The sequence below is a fragment of the Canis lupus genome, chromosome 4 (assembly GCF_048164855.1).
Source record: "Canis lupus baileyi chromosome 4, mCanLup2.hap1, whole genome shotgun sequence".
NCBI lineage: Eukaryota > Metazoa > Chordata > Mammalia > Carnivora > Canidae > Canis > Canis lupus.
In genome coordinates, this window is record NC_132841.1 from 23,585,405 (window position 1) to 23,608,730 (window position 23,326).

A 23,326-nucleotide genomic window follows, 5' to 3' on the forward strand; every position below is an offset into this window, starting at 1 on the left:
GTTGCCTCTTCAATATTAGATTCAAAATCTAGGTCTGAAATTCATTGAAAAGAAAGCTGGTATCACCTCAAAAGGCACTTTCAGCAACCAGTTTAGGGAAAACACTGGCCTTTAGAGAGCAAATTAACTAAATTAGGAGTTCATCCTAAAAGAATTATCCTTGGGGGCCCCTGGGTGGCTCAGTTGGTTAAAAATCTGCTTTGGGGGCAGCCCCAGTGGTCCAGTGGTTTAGTGCTGCCTTCAGCCGGGGGTGTAATCCTGGAGACCCAGGATCAAGTCCCGCATCGGGCTTCCTGCATGGAGCCTACTTCTCCCTCTGCCTATGTCTCTGCCTCTTTCTCCCTCTCTGTGTCTGTCATGAATAAATAAATAAAAATCTTCAAAAAAAAAAAATCTGCCTTGGGCTCAGGTTATGATCCCAGAGTCCTGGGACCAAGCCCCATACTGGGCATCTTGATCAGTGGGGAACCTGCTTCTTCCTCTTTCTGCTCCCCCTGCTTGTGTGCGCTCTCTCTCTGTCAAAAAAACAAATAAAATCTTTTTAAAAAATAAATAAGGCTGCATGGAGCCTGCTTCTCCCTCTGCCTCTCTCTGTGTCTCTCATGAATAAAACACAAAATCTTTAAAAAATAAAATAAAATAAAATAAAATAAAATAAAATAAAATAAAATAAAAATAAATAAAATAATTATCCTTGATAAATAAAGTAAGAGTAAGGAACTTAGCAAAGAGAAGGGCCCACCATTTAGGACAGATTATTCAGAATAGCTTCAAAAGCAAAAAGAGTAAACAGGTAACTCTCGGGCTGAATTCACATATACATGTTTTGTTCAGGAGATTTCGTCTAAAAATTGGGAAATTTCACCTTAAAAATATAAATTTCCGGGTTTTTTAGAAAAATTAGATCTGACAACTCACAGCAATAATAGGCTGGAGCTTACTCTCATCCCTAAAACTGGAACAGGGGCTCATCACAATCCCCATCACTCCCTACTCCGTTTCATCTACTCTACTTCAATTGACTCACTTACATTACTTCCTGGGCCACTTAGAATAAATCTGACAATCCAAGGTTATCTTCTGGAGCCCATAGTCATTAGAGGTGTTAGAGTAAATGAGACCACTGGATCCCAGGAGAAAAGTTTCAGTCTTTAAAGCATTAAAGACTCAAAGAGAAGACTATAATGAGAAAAAAACTTCATCATCAACGGCATTTCAGCTTCTACGATTTCAATTACAGTATCCAACAACATGGGTGACTAGGTCTAAAACTGTGCATTTGTTTTTACATGGAATAACCAGCCCAGTTACTTCCATTAAGATCCACCGTAGTAAGCTAGTTCAAACAAAAAAAACAAGATGTTTAGAAGAAGACTGAAATGCCATAATTTCCCTGTGGTTTTTCTGTGTTGGACTAGAGATTCAATGGCACCCACTTTGTCAGACTTTTGTCTTTCCAGGCCTTATCAATAGGGGTACTTTCACCCAGACTACTGTTTGTTAGCATGTGGCCAGTAGAGAACCTATTACAAAAAGCAGCTGGCTTGGGGCACCTGGCTGGCTCAGTCGGTAGAAGGTGCAACTCTTGATCTGAGGGTTGTAAACTCGAGCCCCATGTTGGGTGTAGAGATTAGTTAAAAATATAATCTTTAAAAATACATACACGCACACAAAAGTAGCTGGCTCAAGGTGTTAATAGTCTAGCCATTTTAGAAAGGAAATGGTTGAGGTTAAAGAAGTTTTAGACTCAAACAAGTCCTGGGCAAGTCATTAACCACTCTAAGCGGGATCCCTGGGTGGCGCAGCGGTTTGGCGCCTGCCTTTGGCCCAGGGCGCGATCCTGGAGACCCGGGATCGAATCCCACGTCGGGCTCCCGGTGCATGGAGCCTGCTTCTCCCTCTGCCTGTGTCTCTGCCTCTCTCTCTCTCTCTCTCTCTCTGTGACTATCGTAAATAAAAAAAAAAAAAAAAAAAACACTCTAAGCCTATTTCTTCACTTACAAAAATGTAGTGAATTATTATAACTAAGTATAATAAAGTTCTTATAAAGATTAAACGTGAAAAAAAAATTTTTTAAAAATAAAGATTAGGGATCCCTGGGTGGCGCAGCGGTTTGGCGCCTGCCTTTGGCCCAGGGCGCGATCCTGGAGACCCGGGATCGAATCCCACATCAGGCTCCTGGTGCATGGAGCCTGCTTCTCCCTCTGCCTGTGTCTCTGCCTCTCTCTCTCTCTCTGTAACTATCATAAATAAATAAAAAAAAAAAAAATTAAAAAAATAAATAAATAAATAAAGATTAAACGTGATCATGTATAAAAGGGCTTCCCAGTGACTGGCACATAGCTCAGTACAGTCCATACTATCCTCATTAAGCCCATAATGACATCTTTCCAACTAACAGCATAGCCAGATTCAGAAGAGGTTTACAGGGGGAATCTAAAACATTCATTTCAATAATAAGACATACACAGTGAAAAGGTGACTCGTTTATTAAATATATAAAGAAATTCCTACCAGATCAAGTGATTCTCAATCTTGGCTACACACTGGGATCACTTGGAGAGGTTTAAAAACTAATGATGCCTGAGTCCAGCTCTCAGAGATTCTGATTTAATTGGTCTGGGGTGCACCCAAGTATAGGGAGTTTTAAAAGCTCCCCAGGTGATTCTAATGTGCATCTGATATCGGGAACTAAAATAAAGTATTATTACATCTAGCCAATGGATAGGTGTTACCACCATTAGGATTTGATTATAAATCAGTTTGGTCAAGTTTTTGATCTAAATGAACCTACAGAAATGATTAATAAGAAAGAAATCTTGGGACACCTGAGTGGCTCAGTGGTTGAATGACTGCCTTCGGCTCAGGGCATGATCCCAAAGTTCTGGGATCAAGTCCCACATCGAATTCCTTGCATGGAGCCTGCTTCCCCTCCATCTGCCTATGTCTCTGTCTCTCTCTGTCTCTCATGAATAAATAAATAAAATCTTTAAAAAAAAAAAAAAAGATCTTCCTAGTAAATACTGTCTATTAATTACAATTGAGCAGAACCAATATATAATCTAACATGCAAGTCATCTAAAATATAATGAATACTTAGAATATGTAGAATTCAGAAGATCATCAAATTGGAATCAAACATCTAAGGAATTTTTACACACCTTAGTGGTAGCAAATATACACATTAAGGAAAACAGTTACATTGATTTCATCAGGAAACTGAACCATGATTTTCTAAAATCCTGTTTTTTGGAAGAAAATGTCACTGGAACCTTAAAGAAGAATGAGCTGTCAGATTTAGCATTTGGTTTCTCATTTGGCCACATTCCAAGAGAAGGATTTCATCCTTAATAGGTGTTTCAGAATATTTTCAAGATTGGTGAAAATAAAATGATTTGCTTCTTGGAGCTTACAGGCATATGATTCCATATTTGTAGATCTCCTTTCACAGAGGAACTTGAACAGACTTAATTCACCTGCTACAACAGAAAAACAATTTACACACTTCCTAGGCCAGCCTATCTCTACAGGTGTCAGCCCAAAAGAAGCCAGTTAGCCACATAAGCTAACCATGATAGTGGTGAGACAGAGTGCAGGCAATCATGAAAGCAAGCAAGCACCCACTGAAGTGATCACAAGGTTTCCAAGCAAATTCATAATGGCAACCTTGAAGAAAGCATACCAGTCTTTGACAAACACTGGAGATTAATTGAACAGACACATTCCTGCCTTCCAGAAGTCTCCTATCTGCAGAGAAGACATCAAACAGTACACAAATAAATATAAATGGCTGAAAAATTCTACAAAGGAAAGGCAGAGGGTGTTATGAAAATATACGGTAATCAGTGTCGTTGGTAGGGATGATGGTGTCAAAGCAAGGTTCCCTAAGGAAGAATATAACTAGGTAAGAAAGAGAGTTATAAGGCAAAGGGAATAGCATATGCCAAAGATCTATGATAGGAAGGAGCAAAGGGGGATCCCTGGGTGGCGCAGCGGTTTGGCGCCTGCCTTTGGCCCAGGGCGCGATCCTGGAGACCCAGGATCGAATCCCACGTCGGGCTCCCGGTGCATGGAGCCTGCTTCTCTCTCTGCCTGTGTCTCTGCCTCTCTCTCTCTCTCTCTCTGTGTGACTATCATAAATTAAAAAAAATTTTTTAAAAATTTAAAAAAAAAAAAAAAAAAGGAAGGAGCAAAGGAATGTTTCAGGAACTGAAGAAAACTAGCTAGGCATAAGTGCAAAACCAGTAGAGCGAAAGGAGTTGAGACTGAAAAATGCAGGGCTGGCTAAGTCACATTCAGATTTCAGCACTATAGTGGAACAGAATTCCATCTTCAGTGGAAGGATGTTGATGGATTTAAGCAAAAGTAATAATCACATTTGCCTTATAGAAAGATCAATGTGAAGAACTGACTGGGAGAACAATAATCAATGTGGACAGCCTAGTAAGTAGGCTGTTTGAATTAACCCAAAAAAAGATGCAGCAGGGTGCTGGTCTTTCAATAAAGAACGCAATCAGTGGTAGACTCAAAAGATAGTTAAGAGGCAAAATCAACATGGCTTGGTGATACATTTGGAATGATGAAATTGATCCATAATCAGTCCTTAGAAATTCTAAGACATAAAACACGAAACTGTTTTGCCATTAGTAGTCAAGCACTGCAATATGTATGGGAAAGAGTCAGCTTCCTGAAGAGTTTCCTGGAAGTGTTTCCCGTGAAGCGGGGAGGGGGGGGGGGCGCACTCACTTGTAGAGCAAGCTGGGGGCCTTCACCGTACACCGGAAACCTTGCTGTGTCTGCACCACCTCATAGGCATCACAGGGATCCTCTGCACACTCCACAAAGCCTGCAGAGAAACCATAACACCTCGCTTACAGCTGCTGCTCTGTGGACAGCAGTCTTCTCACCACTGGCCAACCATGCTCAAGGTTTCAAAAAACACATACACACAAAGAATAGCCCAAGACTTTATATTGCAGAATGCTGCTCCAACAGTCCTGACCTGCTCTTAGAAGAAAAACAAAAAACAGGGATCCCTGGGTGGCGCAGCGGTTTGGCGCCTGCCTTTGGCCCAGGGCGTGATCCTGGAGACCCGGGATCGAATCCCATATCAGGCTCCCGATGCATGGAGCCTGCTTCTCCCTCTGCCTGTGTCTCTGCCTCTCTCTCTCTCTCTATCATAAGTAAATAAATAAAAATTAAAAAAAAAAAGAAAAAAAAAAAAAAAAAGAAGAAAAACAAAAAACATATGACTAGTTTAAATCTTCCAGTCTTAGAACCTTGGAAAAGTAGTATATACATGCCACCATTTAACGGTTTTCTCCCCAAAAAACAAAGACAATAAAAGTTTTTTTTCCTTTTTATGGAGAATTCACGTAACATAATGTATCCTCTAACAGTGGGCAAGTAAGCAGTTTTTAGTGTTAAAACACATTACTTCAGTGAATGAGATAGGAGTAGCAGCGGGAGAACTTACTCCATTCCGCCAGTTAAAAACACAGGAGGGTCAAGTAAAGAAGGTCAAGTCCCCAAGGCTGAAGGGAAACAATGGGGAAAACCAGAGGGAAGACAAATCCCCAAGGCTTACGGCCTGATGAAAAAGCTTATAAACCAAAAGGAAAAGGAAGCAGAGAACCTGAAAAGCTCTACTGAGGCATTAAACTCATGCCCAAGTTAATTGGCTTGAAAATATTCATAATCCATCTCCACTGTTTACTTCTTAAAATTATCCCTATGTAATAATAAAATTATGTTAGTTGTATATTTGGAACTGCCTGTATGAGTACAAAGAAGAAACAAATAACAACAGTTAACATTTTGGGGCACTGGACAAAATACGTATTTCACTTATTTCACCAACTTATATATATTATTTCACAACTTTACAGATAAAGGAACTTAATTTTGGGATCCCTGGGTGGCCCAGCGGTTGAGCGTCTGCCTTCGGCCCAGGGCATGAGCCTGGAGTCCCAGGATTGAGTCCCACATTGGGCTCTCTGCATGGAGCCTGCTTCTCCCTCTGCCTGTGTCTCTCCCTCTCTCTGTCTCTCATGAATAAATAAATAAAATCTTTAAAAAGAAAAAAAAAGGAACTTAATTTTGTCACAGAATATTCATGGTTAACATTAACAGTTTATTAAAATTACCCCTTATTATACTTAAGTCTCTGCACAAAGATGAAATGTGATTTAGGAAGTGCAAATAAGAATGCTTCATCAAACTTAAAGTCATCGGTCCCCTTAGACTATGTCAACACAAATGGAGCTAGGTAGAGGCCAAACAGCTCAAATTTCAGTGTTCACATAGAAACACTTAAAGCATTGTTTCCACAGTGCAAAGAACATTGTACTAATGTGACCAAAGAACAACTAGGATTACCTTGATAGAAGTCTTCATCTTCTTCTTCATGTTGGTAAGTCTGTTCTTGGATGGGATTTTTTCTATAAATCCGTCCACCAATTCTTACAAGTTGTGGGCGCAGAACTTCCATGATACTTTCTTTGAACAATATTCTAGTGAAATCCTGAAAAACAAATGATCACCTTACCCTGTTTTAATCAGAAATAAAAATCCTATCTCTATTTTATGGATCATTATGTAATTAGATATCAGTTCACAGCACGTCCTAAACAAAAGCAGCACTGTTTCCATTAGATTTCCCCAATCTGCAAGCTATTTTAAGTCAGTTTTTGTATTTTCCACGACAGCATTCCATGCCTGGTTCACTCTAGACAGTGATTTGTTTTTGCTTTCTTTTTTTTTTTTAAAGATTTTATTTATTTATTCATGAGAGACACAGAGAAAGAGAGGCTGAGACACAGGCAGAGGGAGAAGCAGGCTCCATGCGGGGAGCCTGATGCGGAACTCGATCCCGGGTCCCAGGATCACACCCTGGGCCAAAGATAGGTGCTCAACCGCTGAGCCACCCAGGCGTCCCTGTTTTTGCTTCCAAATATTTTATTTTTAAGTAATCTCCACACCCAAAATTGGGCTCGAATTCACAACCCTGAGCTCAAGAGTCACTTGCTCCACCAACTGAACCAGCCAGGTGCCCCTAGACAGTAATTTGTAAACTATTTCAGCACTCTAAGAAATGGTGATTAAAAGATACTCTTCGCTCTCTATACAGCCTGTCTGTGAGTTTGAGAGAACAGATGTCTTTATTATTTTAACTTGAAGTAGGATACAACCTTCTGTGTTTATCTAACCATTCGCTAAGTGTCTCACTCTTTTTATCCAGCATGATAATTAAGAGGATTAGGAATGTGTAGCACACTTATCCTTCGGGGGAATAAATAACCCCTAAGTACTTTTAGAGGTGCAAGAAATATATACCTCAGAATTAGGTCCTGTTGCCCATCAGAACAGTTAAAACATGACTTAACCGACATGGTTCTTCAAACCAACACACTGCTGAGGGGAGGAATCCATTTCTATAGGCCACTCCTCAAAGATGTACATCGCTCATTGAGAAGCCAAGCTTCTAGTCACCACATAATGAGCCAAGAATTAAGGGAACAAGGCACCTGGGTGGCTCAGTGGTTGAGCATCCACCTTCCACTCAGGTCGTGATCCTGGGGTCCCAGGATCGAGTCCCGCATCAGGCTCCTCACAGGCAGCCTGCTTCTCCCTCTGCCCATGTCTCTTCCTCTCTCTCTGTGGTCTCTCACAAATAAATAAATAAAATCTTTAAAAAAAAAAAAAAAAAGAATTAAGGAAACAAAGGTTCCTTACTGGCTAGCTGTGATTAAGTTCAACCAATGTTCCTAACCACATAGGTTACGGTCTTGGAAGCCCACGATTAAAGAAAAAGCCCCAAAACAATTACTTAATGCACTTGTGCATTTTGGGCACAAAAGGCATTAAAATGTAATGCATTAAAATTTAAACTTTAAACAGTGCATTAAAATTTAAGTTTCAATTTAAACAACTAAAGCCCAGGGCAGCCCTGGTGGCTCAGCGGTTTAGCGCCGCCTTCAGCCCAGGGCCTGATCCTGGAGTCCCAGGATCAAGTCCCACGTCAGGCTCCCTGCATGGAGCCTGCTTCTGCCTGTGTCTCTATGTCTCTTTCTATCTCTCTCTCTCTTTCTCTGTGTCTATCATGAATAAATAAATAAAATCTTTTAAAAAATTAAATAAAAAAATAAACAACTAAAGCCCCCAAAACACTTAATGCACTTGTGCATTGATCATGTGCACAAGTAAGTGCAACTGATCAATGCACTAAGTCCTTAAAGCCCAATCCAACCCTCAGCAAGTGACGTCGCTGTGGTTAGTGACGTCACTGTGGTTGGTGACGTGATTACAGAACCAAGGGGGGATTTTGCGTTGTGAGAAGTAACACCATGGAAGATAAACCCTCGGACGACGCCGGGATCCATCAGCAACAGAGTTCTGACATTACGCCCGTGGTGGCCTATTCCACAGGGCCTCACAAAATTAAAAAATAAAAAATAGGCGCTTCACAAAAGGAGCCTTTGATGATTAGGTCGGACCCTCAGACCTCGGCTCTGGAGTAAGGGACAGCAAACTTCACCTGCCTTTCCCGTAGGGCACCGGGCCTACGAGACTGTCTGAAAGACGGGGGGCTGACCCGCGTAACCCTGCTTCGTGGCAGTCTGGAGAGCGCGGAGAGCAGAGGGCCTTCGATGTCGTGGGGGAAGGTGAAGCCTTGAATCATAAAAACAAGCCAAAAAAAGCGAGGAACCCCGGGGCGGCAGGACCCCCGCCGTAAAGCCAGGCAGGCAGGCGCGCGAGACCCGGAAGTCCTCTGCGGGAGCGCGCGATCCAGCCCCGGCCTCGCCCCGGCCACGCCCCCACCCGCCCCTCCCGGCGCGCGGGCGCGCGCACGTCGCCGGCTTCCTCCGCGCGGGCGCGCGCACGCCGCCGTCCTCGTCGTTGTAAACGCTGCCGCTCTGGCTGGCCCTGGGGGCGGGGCTGTAGGGGAAAGCGCCAAATCCGCTGAGGTAAGTGGCCGAGGGCTTAGGGACCCCCCGGGAGCTTGGTGGAAGGGAGTCGATCCGTGGGATCCTACCTGCAGGGACTAGTAAAATGGAGAAGATAGGAGGAGAGACTGGAGCCTGCTTCGGTGGGAGCGTGAGAGGAAATTTCCTTAGGCCGCGCCGGACGGGGTGCGCATGCGCGCGGAGAGCTGGCGCCTGCGCGGTGGGGCGGCGCGGGTAGCATCGCCCCCTTGAGACCGAGCGGGAAAAGGGCAGGAAAAGCTTGCCTTGGAGTTGGTTCGGCAGCCGCGGGCGCTCTTCCCCCGCGGTTTCCAGCACCCCCTCCTTTTTTTTTTTTTTTCTTTTTTTTTTTTTTTCCCTCGCCACCGCACCTGGTGTTTAGCTGCTGCCTCGGTTTGGGTGGTGAGCTCGCGGTTCAAGTGGAACGATTTGTTGATGGTGGAATTCGACGATTGCTTCTAATAATCTGGCATCGTGCCAGAAATACTTTCCTAAAGCATCTTTTTCATAAGGAGACTTATTCTAAAGGGAGGAATTCTTTGTAATAGGTATACATCCGACAGGAAGTAAAGTTGATGAAAACGGAAGTCATCCCTGTCGTACCTGGAGTAGATGGTTGATCATGCTGCGCCCCGCGCCCCCCCTCCCCCCCCCTCCCAGGGTGGTCTTGCTCGGCTCTGGGCATCTCTAAGGCCAGCGGACTCAGCTTCCCTTCGAGAGCCAAAGCCCAGGCTACTTCATCATGAACATTTATTCATTAGGCAGAGTTTTGCTGAGGACCTGCCTGGGGCCCAGCAGCCTGGGGTGGGAGAGAGTTGTGTTAATACAAAATGTATTAGATCTGCAGAATGAGGAAGGGAAAAAAAAGAAAAAAAAAAAAAAAACCTCAATAATGGACCAACCCTCGTGACAGCCCGCTTCTCCATCCCTCCCGTGTAACCTTTGCTGAGCCACTAGCCCTGCGTTCTGTCATTTGTTCGGTATTCATTCAGGAAACGTTCTGACCCAGGTTGTGCTAGGCCTCGAGGATAGAAAGACAACTCATTTCACCACCACCACCCCTGTTTTCCTAGATCATAGAATTCTTCTTGAACTCCTGAACCTTAAAAATGAGAGTGTCAAGTGCATAGATGGAGGGCACCTTCCCTCTTGCTGAGCAGAGATCCTTTCCCTTCTGCGAGCTTGCTGACTCTGCCAAACGCAGAGAATTAAAACCTCTCTTGAGTGTGTTTGGACATACTATGGATAAAAAACTGGGATCTGCATGGGCGGGGGGTGGGGGGGATTCAGGAGTCAATATCCATTACTAATTTTGGATAGCTGATACTGAATGTTTACTGTGCCTGTGACTATCCCAAATGCTTTGGTTATATTAACCATTGTGACACCTTTATGAAGGAGGTACTATTATTATCCCCATCTTAGACATGAGGTGACTGAGGAGCAGAGAGGTGAAGGGATTTGTCCAGAGCCATACAGCAAGCTAAATAGCAAAACCACCACCTGAACCCAGAGCCTGAACTCTAACTCTAACCACTATGCTGTTTTACCTCTCACATGGCACGTGATATGCCCACAAAGCCATTGCTTGAAGAATGTCACAGCATGTAAGCTAACGTTTGTATAGCTCAGTTTTGTTTGTTCATCTGTAAAGCGAGGGAATCCGACGAGATGACCTTTAAGGAATTTTGTGGTTCCTGTGAAATGTTTAATTCATTTAGCAAGCATTTATTTAAATCAACAGCTACTTAGTATAGGCCAAGCATTGTATTTGGTTCTGATGATCAGAATGCCTGCCTTCATAAAGCAGTGTGACAAAGCAGGGGTTTATTGTTTATTGTTCGCTTCACTCTACCTCCTGTTACCATCTGCTGACAGCATGTAAAATTCAACCTGAATCTTTAAAGCTAGAAATTACTTAGGTGTTATTCTATCTACCTCAGCAGTAAACTGCTTATTTATGTAAAAGTAGCTTTGTGCTAATTGCGCACTCCAGTTTCCAACCCTGGCCATTTTGTGTATTGAATGATAGTAGTTCTGAGTTTGAAGGAAAATGGGATGAAAGGGAATTCCTTTGATTATACTCAGTTTAGAAGTCACACTGCATCTAGCCTTTGAAGCTGTCCTCACTCTGGCAGTCCCTAGGGAGCTGTGCTGAGCAACTGATTTCAAAATATAAAGTATCCTTTGCATTTGCAACTGAATAGAGAATTTTTCAAGGTGTAGGAAGAAGATTAGAGTTTTAAGTCTTAGGTGAGATAAACACTTCACTGTAGGTTCTGCTCTGAACTGGTGGAAAATAAGACTGAGTACCTGTCCAAAAGATGGCTAAATTATCTGTGTTCTTTGTTTGAATCCCAACAAGAATCCACTTAGAAATTTAGACCAGGTCCATTACTGCTTAAATTCTGTTTAAAAGAGCATTTAAGAACCTGTCAAGCTATATATCAAGCTAGTGTTGCCCAAAGAATTGGATATAAATCCAGCTTGAAAAGTTGTTGGCTCTATGAATACGAATACAACTTGGAAGTTTTAGAGCTCAGAGAAAAAAGGTGATCTAATAGCAAGATTGACAATATCCCTAATCAATTTGTATTTTTAAATAGGCTGACATTCTGGTTCTAGCAGTTGCCTTACTCTTCCCATATCCCACTTCATTTATAATCATATTTCTTATGGACATATAATGAAATCAGAAACTAAACTCTGCTTCCCTGACAGCCTTAAGTCATCACAAAATTAAGGAAACAAGAACAGCCAGCATTTCAGAAATGCAAAGTATATCATTTTTCTTCCTAAGAAACTGGATTATGTATATATAGGATTTATATCTGAATAGCATACCCTTATTTTTTTTTTTCAAAAAAAAATTCCGGGATCCCTGGGTGGCGCAGCGGTTTGGCGCCTGCCTTTGGCCCAGGGCGCGATCCTGGAGACCCGGGATCGAATCCCACGTCGGGCTCCCGGTGCATGGAGCCTGCTTCTCCCTCTGCCTGTGTCTCTGCCTCTCTCTCTCTCTCTCTCTGTGACTATCATAAATAAATAAAAATTAAAAAAAAAAAAATTCCAACTTTTGTAACAAATGTCTTTATTTTGCAACTAGCAAATGAAGGAAAAAATCGGCTAAAATTCTCGGTGGCCATTAAAGAGGGAAATTCATTTTTTAAATCCTTTTTTTCGGGATCCCTGGGTGGCGCAGCGGTTTAGCGCCTGTCTTTGGCCCAGGGCGCGATCCTGGAGACCTGGGATCGAATCCCACATCGGGCTCCCGGTGCATGGAGCCTGCTCCTCCCTCTGCCTGTGTCTCTGCCCCTCTCTCTCTCTCTCTCTCTCTCTCTCTGTGACTATCATAAATAAATAAATAAATAAATAAATAAATAAATAAATAAATAAATAAATAAATAAAAATAAATAAATCCTTTTTTTCTTAAGGTTATTTATTTATTTATTTATTTATTCATGAGAGACACAGAGAGAGGCAGAGACATAGATGGAGGGAGAAGAGGCTCCTCACAGGGAGCCTGATGCAGGACTTGATTCCTGCACCTAGGATCATGCCTTGAGCTGAAGGCAAACACTCAACCGCTGAGCCACCCAGGCCGCCCCATTTTTTAAAAGTCATTTTTTTTAATTGAGCTAAAATTCACATAACATAAAATTAGCTATTAGCTATCTTAAAGCATACAATTCAGTATAAAGTCATTTTTTTGTCTAAATACTTGAGTTGTACTATGCAGTACAGTAACCACTAGCCATATGTGGCTATTTAAATTTTAATTAATATTAAATACATAATCTAAAATACAGTTCTTCCGGGGTACCTGGCTGGGTTCAGTTGGTGGAGCATGCAATTCTTGATCTCAGGGATGTGAGTTCAAGCCCCACGTTGGTGTAGGGACTTTTTTTTTTTTTTTAATTAAAACACAGTTCTTCAGTCATACTAGACTAATAGCCACGTGAGGTTAATGGCTATCATGTTGGACTGCACAGAAATGTTAGAACATTTCCATTATGGCATAAAGTTCTATTAGCACAGTGCTAGACTATTCTTTTTAGAAAACATAAACATCTTAGAATCTTATTTAAGTATGTAATATAAGCTTCAGTGGCAAAAAGTAGTATTTTTGTTTTGAACTTTTGTAAGGAATCATGTATTCAGTACAGAGTTTCTCATTTGCATTTGGGCTTTTTGATATGACATGGGGTTAAACACAGCTGCTGTATTCATAATAAACCATGAATTTGAAGATCATTTTATGAGCTATTTTCTTCCAGTTTGGGGATGCCACCAAGTGATCAATTTGGGTATTACATTTGGATGAAAAAGTTTTTAAAACATTTTTAATGAAAGGACAAATATGTATTTCCTAACCAATTCCCTTTCCTTGGGAACAGAACACAGTGTTATTCTGGAATTTTATTTGGAAAATTTTATAAGTGAATTTTTTGGTGTGGCTTTGTCAGGGTGTAGCCAAGACAAACTGTCCTATGAGGCATGTTGTTTTATCCTCATATAATTTATTTCCTCAGTCAAATGGCTACCTCGGCACTGCCATATCACCCCTTCATAACCCATAAATCACCCACAGTCGATCCCAAGCCATATAAACAGTTTGCTAATGATAGGAAGTAAGTGTTTTAAGTAGAAAAACAGAATAAACATACTTTCACATAAAATCCTGAGAGACATTTTGGTATGAGGCATCAGTAAAAGATTGTGGGAACAGAGAGGGTAGAAAAAGGGGGAGCTAATTCTTTACTAAACTGTATGCTGGCTTTTATGGCAGCTAGAATGAAATGTTGTCAGTCTCACTTCCATAAACTTGCCAATTGCTGTTTTTCTTTCTCTGTAGTGAAGTGAGAATTCTGCTAGAGAGGAAATGGCTGCCTCTTCATCATCCTCCTCAGCTGGTGGGGTCAGTGGAAGTTCTGTCACTGGATCTGGTTTCAGTGTCTCAGACCTTGCCCCACCACGGAAAGCCCTTTTCACCTACCCCAAAGGAGCTGGAGAGATGTTAGAAGGTGATCTCATGCTGCTTTTTGCTGAATAATTGGATTCTGACCTGCAATGAATATTAATTGTAAAGAAGCTATTAAGCAGATTAGAGACAAGTTTGCCCTGATTTCAGCTCCACATTTCATCACTTGTCCCCATTTCAAAATATTATGCTCAAAACACAGATCTTTCTCCAGAATCAAAATTTTGGAGCTGAAAAAAGCTTTGGAAATCAAGGAAGTCATCTAGACTTATTTAGACCCAGAAAAGTTAATGTGATTTGACCACATTAAAGACAAAGTCAGCACTAGAACCAAGAATTTTCTTGACCTCCTTCTCCAGTTTGCTTTATTCCTGGCACCAGTCTGCCTCCCTATAATGAGTAGGTTTGATACATTTCTTTCTAATGTAATTAATCTACTCCTAGATTAACCTCATCAAATAGGTTCTAAGAGGAAATAAAAATTAATATACTACTCTTGTATGTGAAGATGGCTCCCTTGGCCCACTGTAGAACAGTACTGTATGGTTTTTCTAGCACGGGAGCTGGGTTTGTATCAAATCATCCACATCCTACTCAGCACACATTTGCAAACTGGCTAGCCGGGATCAGAGCACAGGCTGTAAGCATGACACTGCATTGATACCTGAAATTCATGGGATACGTGTCACTTGAGGAGCTAGACCAGTAAACTCTTAATAGGGAGCATAAAAATCACCTGAAGAGCTTATTTAAAATGCACATTTCTGCCCACCTTAGAGATGCTAAATTGGTCTAGGGTGCAGCACAGAAATCTTTTCTTTTGACTGACATTCAAGGGATGCTCACGAAAGATTCTTCCATAACTATTAAACCGTCACACTTTGAAAAAAGTCAGCAAAGAACTATTAAGGATTCAAAATCTACCTGATTCTAGCACTTTTGTGCTTAGTTATGTATTGATCTTTTTTACTTTAAATTGCAAATTTTGGTAAGTATATTTAAAAATTAATCTAGAAATCTCTGAGCAAGGTACAAACTATAGTTAGGAGTAAGCTTTTTGGAGTAAACTTTATTCATTTATATCAGGTGAAAAGAGTTTTGGGTTAAAGCCAGAACAAACAGAAGAATCATTTGTGACTGAGAGACATGAGAAAACTAGGACCACAAGCCTCTCTAGAATTGGTTCAAATCAAGTTGGTGAATTAGTCAGGTAATATAGTTAGTGATATATCTGAGATGTATGTACTTCTGTCTTTGCCTTCTCGTTTTCTTTAGTTTTGTTAACTGAATTCTTGAATTAGTATCACTGACTCTAGATGTAATGAACAATTGGGGCCTTGTTTACCATATGTGACACTACATTTTTGACGTCTTATATGCAGCAGAGACCTGGTGTTAAGGAAGTTGCCCACAAAAAATCAAAAGTTGGAGGCACTTAAATTGCTTAATGAGTCTTACAGCAGCAGAAAAGGAATTGATGTTTAACAATGGACTCTAAGATTGAAGTCATTTAAATCCTAGCTACAGGAGAAATTTAATACAGGAGGTACCTCCTTAGTCTCAAAGCTATAAGCATTCTGTATCAGTATACTCCAGATTACTTGGAAACATTAAAGAAGAAAGGCTCCTGAGATTAGTCTGAATGTTGAGGTTCTAACATGTTTTAGTTCTATCCATTTTTACTCCATCCCAGTATGCTCCATGGAAGAATGTGTTGGCTTTCTGTTGTAGGACGAATTTATATTAGGTTTAAATTCAAAATGCAAAAAAAAATAAAAAATTCAAAATGCAGAGTTTTCATTCCCTTTCTTAGGTTTAAAGTTTTAGCTGTATTTTAAAGCTACTTACACTTAAGGACAGACTATGAAAAATTAGAAATGGTAATCCATGAACTATCCTACTCAAATAAAAAATGTTAAATTGAAAGAGTACTGCTAAATGAAATTTAATAAGAATGTTAGATTTAGAAGCATATTCTACAATGTTTATAGGTGATGCTATTATACAGTTAATCTAATGCACAGGTACCTGACCATTTTTCTTAGAGTAGTTTAATCAAATATGAAAACAGAGTAGGAAAAGTTGCCTTTTCACAGTAAGGAAGAAAAGCAATCAGGAGCCAAGGTTGGATACTATTTATAATCTTAACAGGTTCAAATTGATCTTGCATCCTTCTGTGAAACCCAGATAACGTACTTAACCTTTTGAATAAACATTCTTTTGCATCCAATCTAGACACTTCACATAAGCAATGTATACATGGTCCCCAATTTACTGATGGTTCGACTTAAGATTTTTTTACTTTACCAGGGTGCAAAAGCTATATGCATTTAGTAGAAAGCATACTTTGAGTTTTGAATTTTGATCTTTTCCTGAGCCAACAATATTTGGTTCGGTAATCTCTTAGGATGCTGGGCAGGGGCAGGGAGCCACAGTTCTCAGCCAGACGATCACCAAGGTAAACAACTGATATACTTACAACCATTCTGTACCCATACAACCATTCCTGGTTTTCACTTTCAGTATGGTATTCAATAATTTACATGAGATATTTGACACTTTATTATAAAATAGGCTTTGTGTTAGATGATTTTTCGCAACTGTAGGCTAATGTAAGTGTTCTAAGCATGTTTAAGGTAGATTAGGCTACCTAATGATGTTTAGTAGTTTAGGTGTAGTAAATGCATTTTCAACTTAGTATTTTTAGCTTAGAATGGGTTTATCAGGATATAACCCCATCATAAACCGAAGATCTGTACAGCAGTTTTCAGCATTCTTCCTGCCCTTGGCTATGATTGTCCTCACTCAGATTAGGGAGCAAATTAGAGACTGCCTTCCAGCCCAGAAGTAGCTGAATTTTAGTGACATTGTAGGCTGCTAAAGCATAAATTATCTGGCAGTGTCTAATTTCCTGCTGTGAGGTAATATTCTTTTAAATGAATCTGATAGCATCCTATTTATTGGAGTTGGCACGATGTTAGATTTGGGCAATTTACTGACCTTTTCACTACTTATAACCTTTGCTTGTCCCTTAGGAGGAAAACTGATGTATTGCTACTTGGTGTGTTACAAAGGGTTTGATTACAATTTCTAAATAGAAGAATGATTGCCCCAGGCTGACTCCTCTCTAGAGAAATTCCAGGCTTTAGATTGGTACAGATATCACATCTAATAGGATGTGACTAAGAAGCAATGGACTTTGTGGCTAATACAGAGCTGCAAATCAGCGAAAGTGTGTTCCATAGGCATACAGAATGGTAAAGTGATATGCAGGGGCCTTTTTGAAAGATTAGCTTACATCTCTTTGCTTTGAAGTTCATTGCCAAGGGAAAAATGCAAATGTTATAACTTAAGCATTTTATCCTAATAGCACCTGTGATTAAATGTAAGTGGGAGGTAGCAGTTCCAAGAGTTTCCAAATACATCTTGGCCTGATCCGTATAGCCCAGAATCCCCACTGCCTTGCATGAGATCCTAAAGTTCAGGATCAAACTACCTGAGAAGTGGACTCTAGTTCTGTATGCTTTGCTCTTTCTAAAATAAACTTGAGTTCTAATTTGACCCTTTAAGCCAAGGTATGAATAGTGAACACTGGAATATTTACATAATAAACTGAACAGTCAGTATAATATTTGGTTAATTGAAAATAAAAATTTTTTGCTCAGTTTAAATGATTTGCTCACAAATGACTTCCATTCACCCAGAGGAATGGGGGAGGGAGAAGGGGATAGGATCATATACTATATAGTACATAATATAGAAGAGGTTCAATTTGGGGCACTGGGTGGTTCAGTCGGTTAAGTGTCTGCCTTCAGCTCTGTCATGAGCCTGGAGTGCCAGGATCTAGTCCCACGTGGGCTTCCTGCTCAGCTGGGGGAGTCTGCTTCTCCCTCAACCTCTGTTCCTCCTCCCATTCTTGTTCTCTCTCTATCTCACTTGCTCTCACTCACTCAAATAACCTTTAAAAAAAAAGAGGTTGAATTTAAAGAAGTAACACTCTTCCTAAGGGGTATAGTACTTGGTGAAATAATATTTTGAAATAATACATATTATGCATACAAAAATACATGTATAAAAATAATTACATTTTAATTTCTTTTTACATCAATTTTGAATATAATATTGGACAGAAAACCTTTTGGTTGTATATTCAAGCCATTTGGATACAATATCTATGGTTTTACTGTTTATTGTGTTAATCTTTTTTTTTTTTAAGATATTTTTATTTTTAAGTAATCTCTATCTACACCAAAGGTGGTCCTTGAACTCAAAAACCCTGAGATCAGGAGTTGCATGCTGCATGTTCTACTAACTAAGTCAGCCAGGCACACTAATCTTTTTTGTTTTTTTGTTAAGTAAGCTCCTTGCCCCATGTGAAGCCCAACATGGGGCTTGAACTCACAACCCTGAGATCAAGAGTCAGACACTTAACCAACTGAGCTGTTCAGGCCTACCTCTGATCTTTTTGGTTTTTTGTTTTAAGTAAACTTGAGGGCCAACATGCACTTGAACTCAGGACCCCAAGATCAAGAGAGTCACATGCTCAACCAACTGATCCAGCCAGGCTCCCCTTACCATGTTAATCTTAAAAATAACTCACATTATTTTACCAGCAAAAATGGATTTATTCAGGAGTAGCAGAGAATTGTGACCAAGGACAGGCAGGCAATGGTATAACCATAGGCAAGTCCAGAGAACAAAGGAGAGGAAAGGTGGGAGTTGGGAGAAACTATATTATAAATAAAAAATCCATTGACACAAACTAGACATTGATGAAGTGTAGTGGTTTTTCATTGGCTGAGTTGTGACAGTTTCTCATTGGCCAAGCTATTGCCTGGCAAGAAGAAAAACTTTTTTCATCCTGCTAGGGTAGCAAAATAATAAGCTTCTTCCTGCTGGGAAAGCAAAATTTGCCTCTTCTTGTTAGGGTCGGCCATTGACCAGGAGAGTTAGGGCATGAGAGCTCCCCCTTCTGGCCTCCTGACTCTTTCAAATGAGGTTTCTTTTATTTCTACAACAGGACTTCTGAAGTAAGGTCAACCTTGTGTGAAACTCAGCATGAAGCCAGAATGTGTTAGTCCTATCTCCTTGTCACTTAATAGCTGGCTGACATGCCAACCCATGATTGATGGGTGAGTGCTTGACACTTAGTAGTGCTGGCATGAACTACCACCTAAAAAAAGACAGCTGTGTACTCTTCCCCCATTTGTTTTAGGATTTTTGCAATAAGACACCTTCCCCAAATAGTTTCTGCTACCTTTTTAAAACTCACATTTTCCTATATGAGCTCTGTGTCTTTGGGGGTATATTTTCCCCTTGTCTCACAATAACATGAACTAGCTTATGTTTCACAATCCTCTTCCAAGTGCTGTTGTGACTGAGTTAGCTACCTTCTTGTTACCAGTTCTTGGCACCAGTACAATGCTAGGTTCTGAAATTGCACCATACTCTTATCACCATGCAAATTGCAGTGTTTTGGTTCAGTTGGAAAATCAAGGTTACAATTTGCGTTTACAGAATAAAATTTCCCAGCAGTCCTATGTGATGGTCATAGTGATGTAATTTGATATGTTAAAAATCAACAACAGCTATTTCCCCCTCAGCTTTACTTTTCAGAATTAAAAGTGATTTAGAGTTTTGATGTGCCTTTGTATTTTGAGAGCACAGGAGCCACGTGGCCAAATGTGTCAGATGTCAGTCTTTGCCTGACATGCAGAATAGGAGAACATTAAGAAACTGTCAGGTTAGGAGGGGAGAAATGTTGACCAATACATCACACTGAGGTTTCTTATTTTTGTTTTTTTTAAACATTATTTTTAAACTGTGAAACAAGTAGACGAACTGTTGTAATATTCTAGGTATAGAAGAAGTAGCTTTTATAGCAGAGCACTGTTAGTTCTAAATGAAACAGAAGCCCTCTTTGTAAACACTGAAAACTGGACCCTGAATGTGAAAGCATTGAAAAGAATGGGCACGTTTACTTGGTTTATCAGAAGCCATAAAACCCTTAGAGCACATTAAAACTTTTCCTCTTCTGTTTGTAGATGGCTCTGAGAGATTCCTCTGCGAATCCGTTTTCAGTTATCAAGTGGCATCTACACTTAAACAGGTGAAACATGGTAAGCCCATAAGTGTTGTATGCTTAACTGTGAGAATAAGTTGGGGACAGGGGGATAGGAGAGGAGGATTCAGAAAGATCAGTGTGCTTTGTGACAAAAACTCCTGAAACTCAACAAGGCTGTTTTAAGTGAACTTTCTAAATTACCTGCAGACAAAAGCATTCTACTTAAGCCAGACAAAATGTCTACATTGAGGCTCAAAGCTAGAGTCAAAAGGGTTAGTTTTCTAGAGAAGTTCATGCTTTCTACTCCTCTTGTGTTGCTTTTTCCTCCCTTTTCTGAAACCTTTTGTCATTGACCTTCACTGGTTACCATCCTCATCTTCATTCTTCAAGTATTTATGTGATACTTTATGGTCTGTCTGCACTCTAAGAGCCTGGTAGCACCTTTTCTGTGGTCTTCATTTATGCATCAGGGAATTATGTTTCTCCCTTGAAGGCATAAGTAGGAGGGAAAGCTGCAGTTGCTTGGAATGCTAGGATTTTAGTACACAAATCACTATGGCAGAGAGGATACATACGCCTTCCTTTTTTTTCTTTTTTTCTTTTTTTTAGATTTAATCTTCTAACATAGAATAAGGCCCTAACACTTAAATATTGAGGGGGGAAATCCTTCTAGATATTTATCTTTTTTAAAAGATTTTACTTATTTTACTTATTTTTAAAGAGTAAAAGCAGGGGGACTACGGGCAAAGGGAAAGGGAAAGAATCCAATGTGGGGCTCGATCCCATGACCCTGAGATCATGACCTGAGCTAAAACCAACAGTTAAACACTGAACCAACTAAACCATCCAGGCACCTCCTTCTAGAAATTATTTTTAAACCAATGATCACGTTGGTGGTTGGTGACTGTCTCATGGGAAATACGTTGTATTATATTTTGCCTCCTGACTCTTTACAGATCAGCAAGTTGCTCGGATGGAAAAATTAGCTGGTTTGGTAGAAGAGCTGGAGGCAGATGAGTGGCGGTTTAAACCCATCGAGCAGCTGCTGGGCTTCACACCCTCTTCAGGTTGACCTTGCCGGGATGGTCACCTCTGCAAGTGCAGGGACAGCGAGGGACTTTTCTTGGAACATACGCAGCCATCCAGAGATTCACAGCTCCTTTGCTGAATTGTTAATTCACATCCATACTTGGTTTCTCTGTATCTATCCACAAGCAACAAATACTTAAATGTATGATCTTGCAGGGAAATTTTTGGTTTATTTGTTTAAAAAAGTATTGAGAATCAGATTGACAATCGGCATCAGAGAACCGGAGGTTTGGGTTTAAGAGATATTTATAAAACTTTACAAGCCAGGTAGGACACATGCCAGAATTGCCCAACTGAATGACATCTCTCCTGTCATTCATGCAGTGCCTGGAATCCTCACCAGTTAAATCCAAGATCAGGATCTGGAGTTACAAAACACAGTGTTTCTGACCTAAAACAGTTCTTCTTGCAGATGAATGTGATTTCAACTCAGGACCTGTCCAAATGAGGAGTTTTAAAATGTTTGGGTTTTTTTCTATTTTTAGACATCTAATTCTATAGATTCTAACTTTTTCTAACCTCTTCTAGACATGCCAAATACTGGCAAAAAGAATTACTTTTTGAATGTTGAAGCACTTGTAAAAATAAATCCGTGAGCAAAATCCTTTTAAACACAGAAATCCCAAGTTCATCTTGTTGGTGGGCTCAAGCAATTCTGTAGCAAATAAATCCTTTGAAAGAGCTCCAAATTGGTTTCTTTATCCTTTCAAAGTCTCAGGGATTTGGGATAGGGGGAAGAGGTCAAATTACTTTTTATAAGAAGGCAATCTAAAAACATTTCTCCTTAGCAAATGATAGATTTCCTTTATCTCAGGGATATTTGTTATTATAGAACTATATGGATTTAGTAGGCTTTCACACCATGATGTGAAAAGACCTGGAAAGCTAAGAGACATTCTTTCTTCTCCCTCATGGGACCTCATAGTACACTTAGGAAAATCATTTATTTTAGATTGTATGCTAATTTTGCCTTGATAGCATTTGCCTTTGTCCTGCTTGCTAACTTGTACCTGACCTGCTTAGCGTTGCTTAATTGTGAGTAAATATAATCCTAGTAGCAATTGGCCCTAATCTCAGAAGTTCAAAATGTTTAACACATACTATCTGATAAGGAGGTGGTGACCATTGAGTCAGTAGTATGACTCAATGAATCTGAGCACAGAGAAGTTAAAGACCTACTCATGGTCACATAGCCCAGGCAGAAGGAAATCTTGGAACCTGGAACAGATTTCAGTTGGTTGATAATTCAGCCCACTGCTCATGTCTCTCAAGCATGTCAGAGCACAAAATGACCAGCCTACAAACCCATCTATTTCCATATTCATAATTCTCAACACAAACAGTTCCATATTTGGCCATTGAGTTTCCTAATGTAACTTTTAGCACCTACCATCTTGATGATTTCCAAAAGATAATAGAAAATACCAGGCAGCCCCGGTGGTGCAGCGGTTTAGCGCCGCCTGCAGCCCAGGGCATGATCCTGGAGACCCTGGATCGAGGTCCCATGTTAGGCTCTCTGTATGATGCCTGCTTCTCCCTCTGCCTGTGTCTCTGCCTCTCTCTGTCTCTATAAATAAATAAAATCTTAAAAAAAAAAAAAAAAGAAAAAATACCTAGACTGCAATAAGCCTATAGGTGATATTTCCAGTGACAGTTTAGAAGCGATCACTAGCTTGCTCTCATTTGTTTATTTGCATAACTATACAGCACAGACTGTGTATTACCTCATCTTTACCCTTTGGTATTCGGACTTATAGAATTCTTTTTGAATTGGGTGTTTCTTTTTATGACTTAGGAACCGAAGAGATCCTAAGGTTGAACAGAAATGCTTTCTGAAGCACCTTTCACAGTGATCATTCAGCTGCTACTCAAGTGCTGCTAGAACATGACCCTCACTATTATTTTGAAGATGGCCCCTCTCTTTCTGCACTTTTCTCTTGGTCATCCTGTCTTAGCATCCACAACTCCTATTACCATGCTTTGAGCTTGAAGATGGTCCTTGCTGTGTATCTGTCATCTCTTTAGTGCCCACTGTGTGCCAGTCACTCACAGGTATTAATTATAATTATGTATCTCTGCAGGATACATAATACCCCCAATACAGAAGAGGAACTTAAAGCTCAGAGTGAGCATTACTTGCCAAGTCTGCATAGCTATGTAAATGGCCAAGCCTGGATTTGAACTCAAAGTCTGTCAGACTCCAAAGCTGAGATTATTTAAGGTGTAGCATG

At 40.4% G+C, this 23,326-nt stretch overlaps 2 protein-coding genes across 10 annotated transcripts in view; one reads left to right on the forward strand and one right to left on the reverse strand.

Annotated features, from left to right (window-relative positions):
* ASCC1 (activating signal cointegrator 1 complex subunit 1) overlaps positions 1-9,177 on the reverse strand; it is a 105,433-nt gene extending 96,256 nt beyond the window's left edge. Inside the window, exons 1-3 of one of the 5 annotated variants that reach the window (XM_072823501.1) lie at positions 8,537-8,762; positions 6,379-6,523; positions 4,747-4,846 (exon numbers count right to left, since the gene is read on the reverse strand). In XM_072823501.1, coding sequence (XP_072679602.1) covers positions 4,747-4,846; positions 6,379-6,523; positions 8,537-8,680 — 389 coding nt within the window. In that variant the 5' untranslated portion in view covers positions 8,681-8,762. Of the gene's footprint in view, positions 1-4,746; positions 4,847-6,378; positions 6,524-8,536; positions 8,764-9,034 lie in introns of those variants that run through there. The other 4 variants (XM_072823502.1, XM_072823504.1, XM_072823500.1 and 1 more) reach the window with 4 other exon arrangements.
* ANAPC16 (anaphase promoting complex subunit 16) overlaps positions 1-21,784 on the forward strand; it is a 29,477-nt gene extending 7,693 nt beyond the window's left edge. The window contains exons 1-4 of one of the 5 annotated variants that reach the window (XM_072823506.1): positions 8,092-8,740; positions 13,817-13,985; positions 19,987-20,061; positions 20,963-21,784. In XM_072823506.1, coding sequence (XP_072679607.1) covers positions 13,844-13,985; positions 19,987-20,061; positions 20,963-21,078 — 333 coding nt within the window. In that variant the 5' untranslated portion in view covers positions 8,092-8,740; positions 13,817-13,843 and the 3' untranslated portion in view covers positions 21,079-21,784. Of the gene's footprint in view, positions 1-8,091; positions 8,741-8,809; positions 8,967-9,303; positions 10,571-13,816; positions 13,986-19,986; positions 20,062-20,962 lie in introns of those variants that run through there. The other 4 variants (XM_072823505.1, XM_072823508.1, XM_072823507.1 and 1 more) reach the window with 4 other exon arrangements.
* The last annotated feature ends 1,542 nt before the right edge of the window (positions 21,785-23,326 follow it).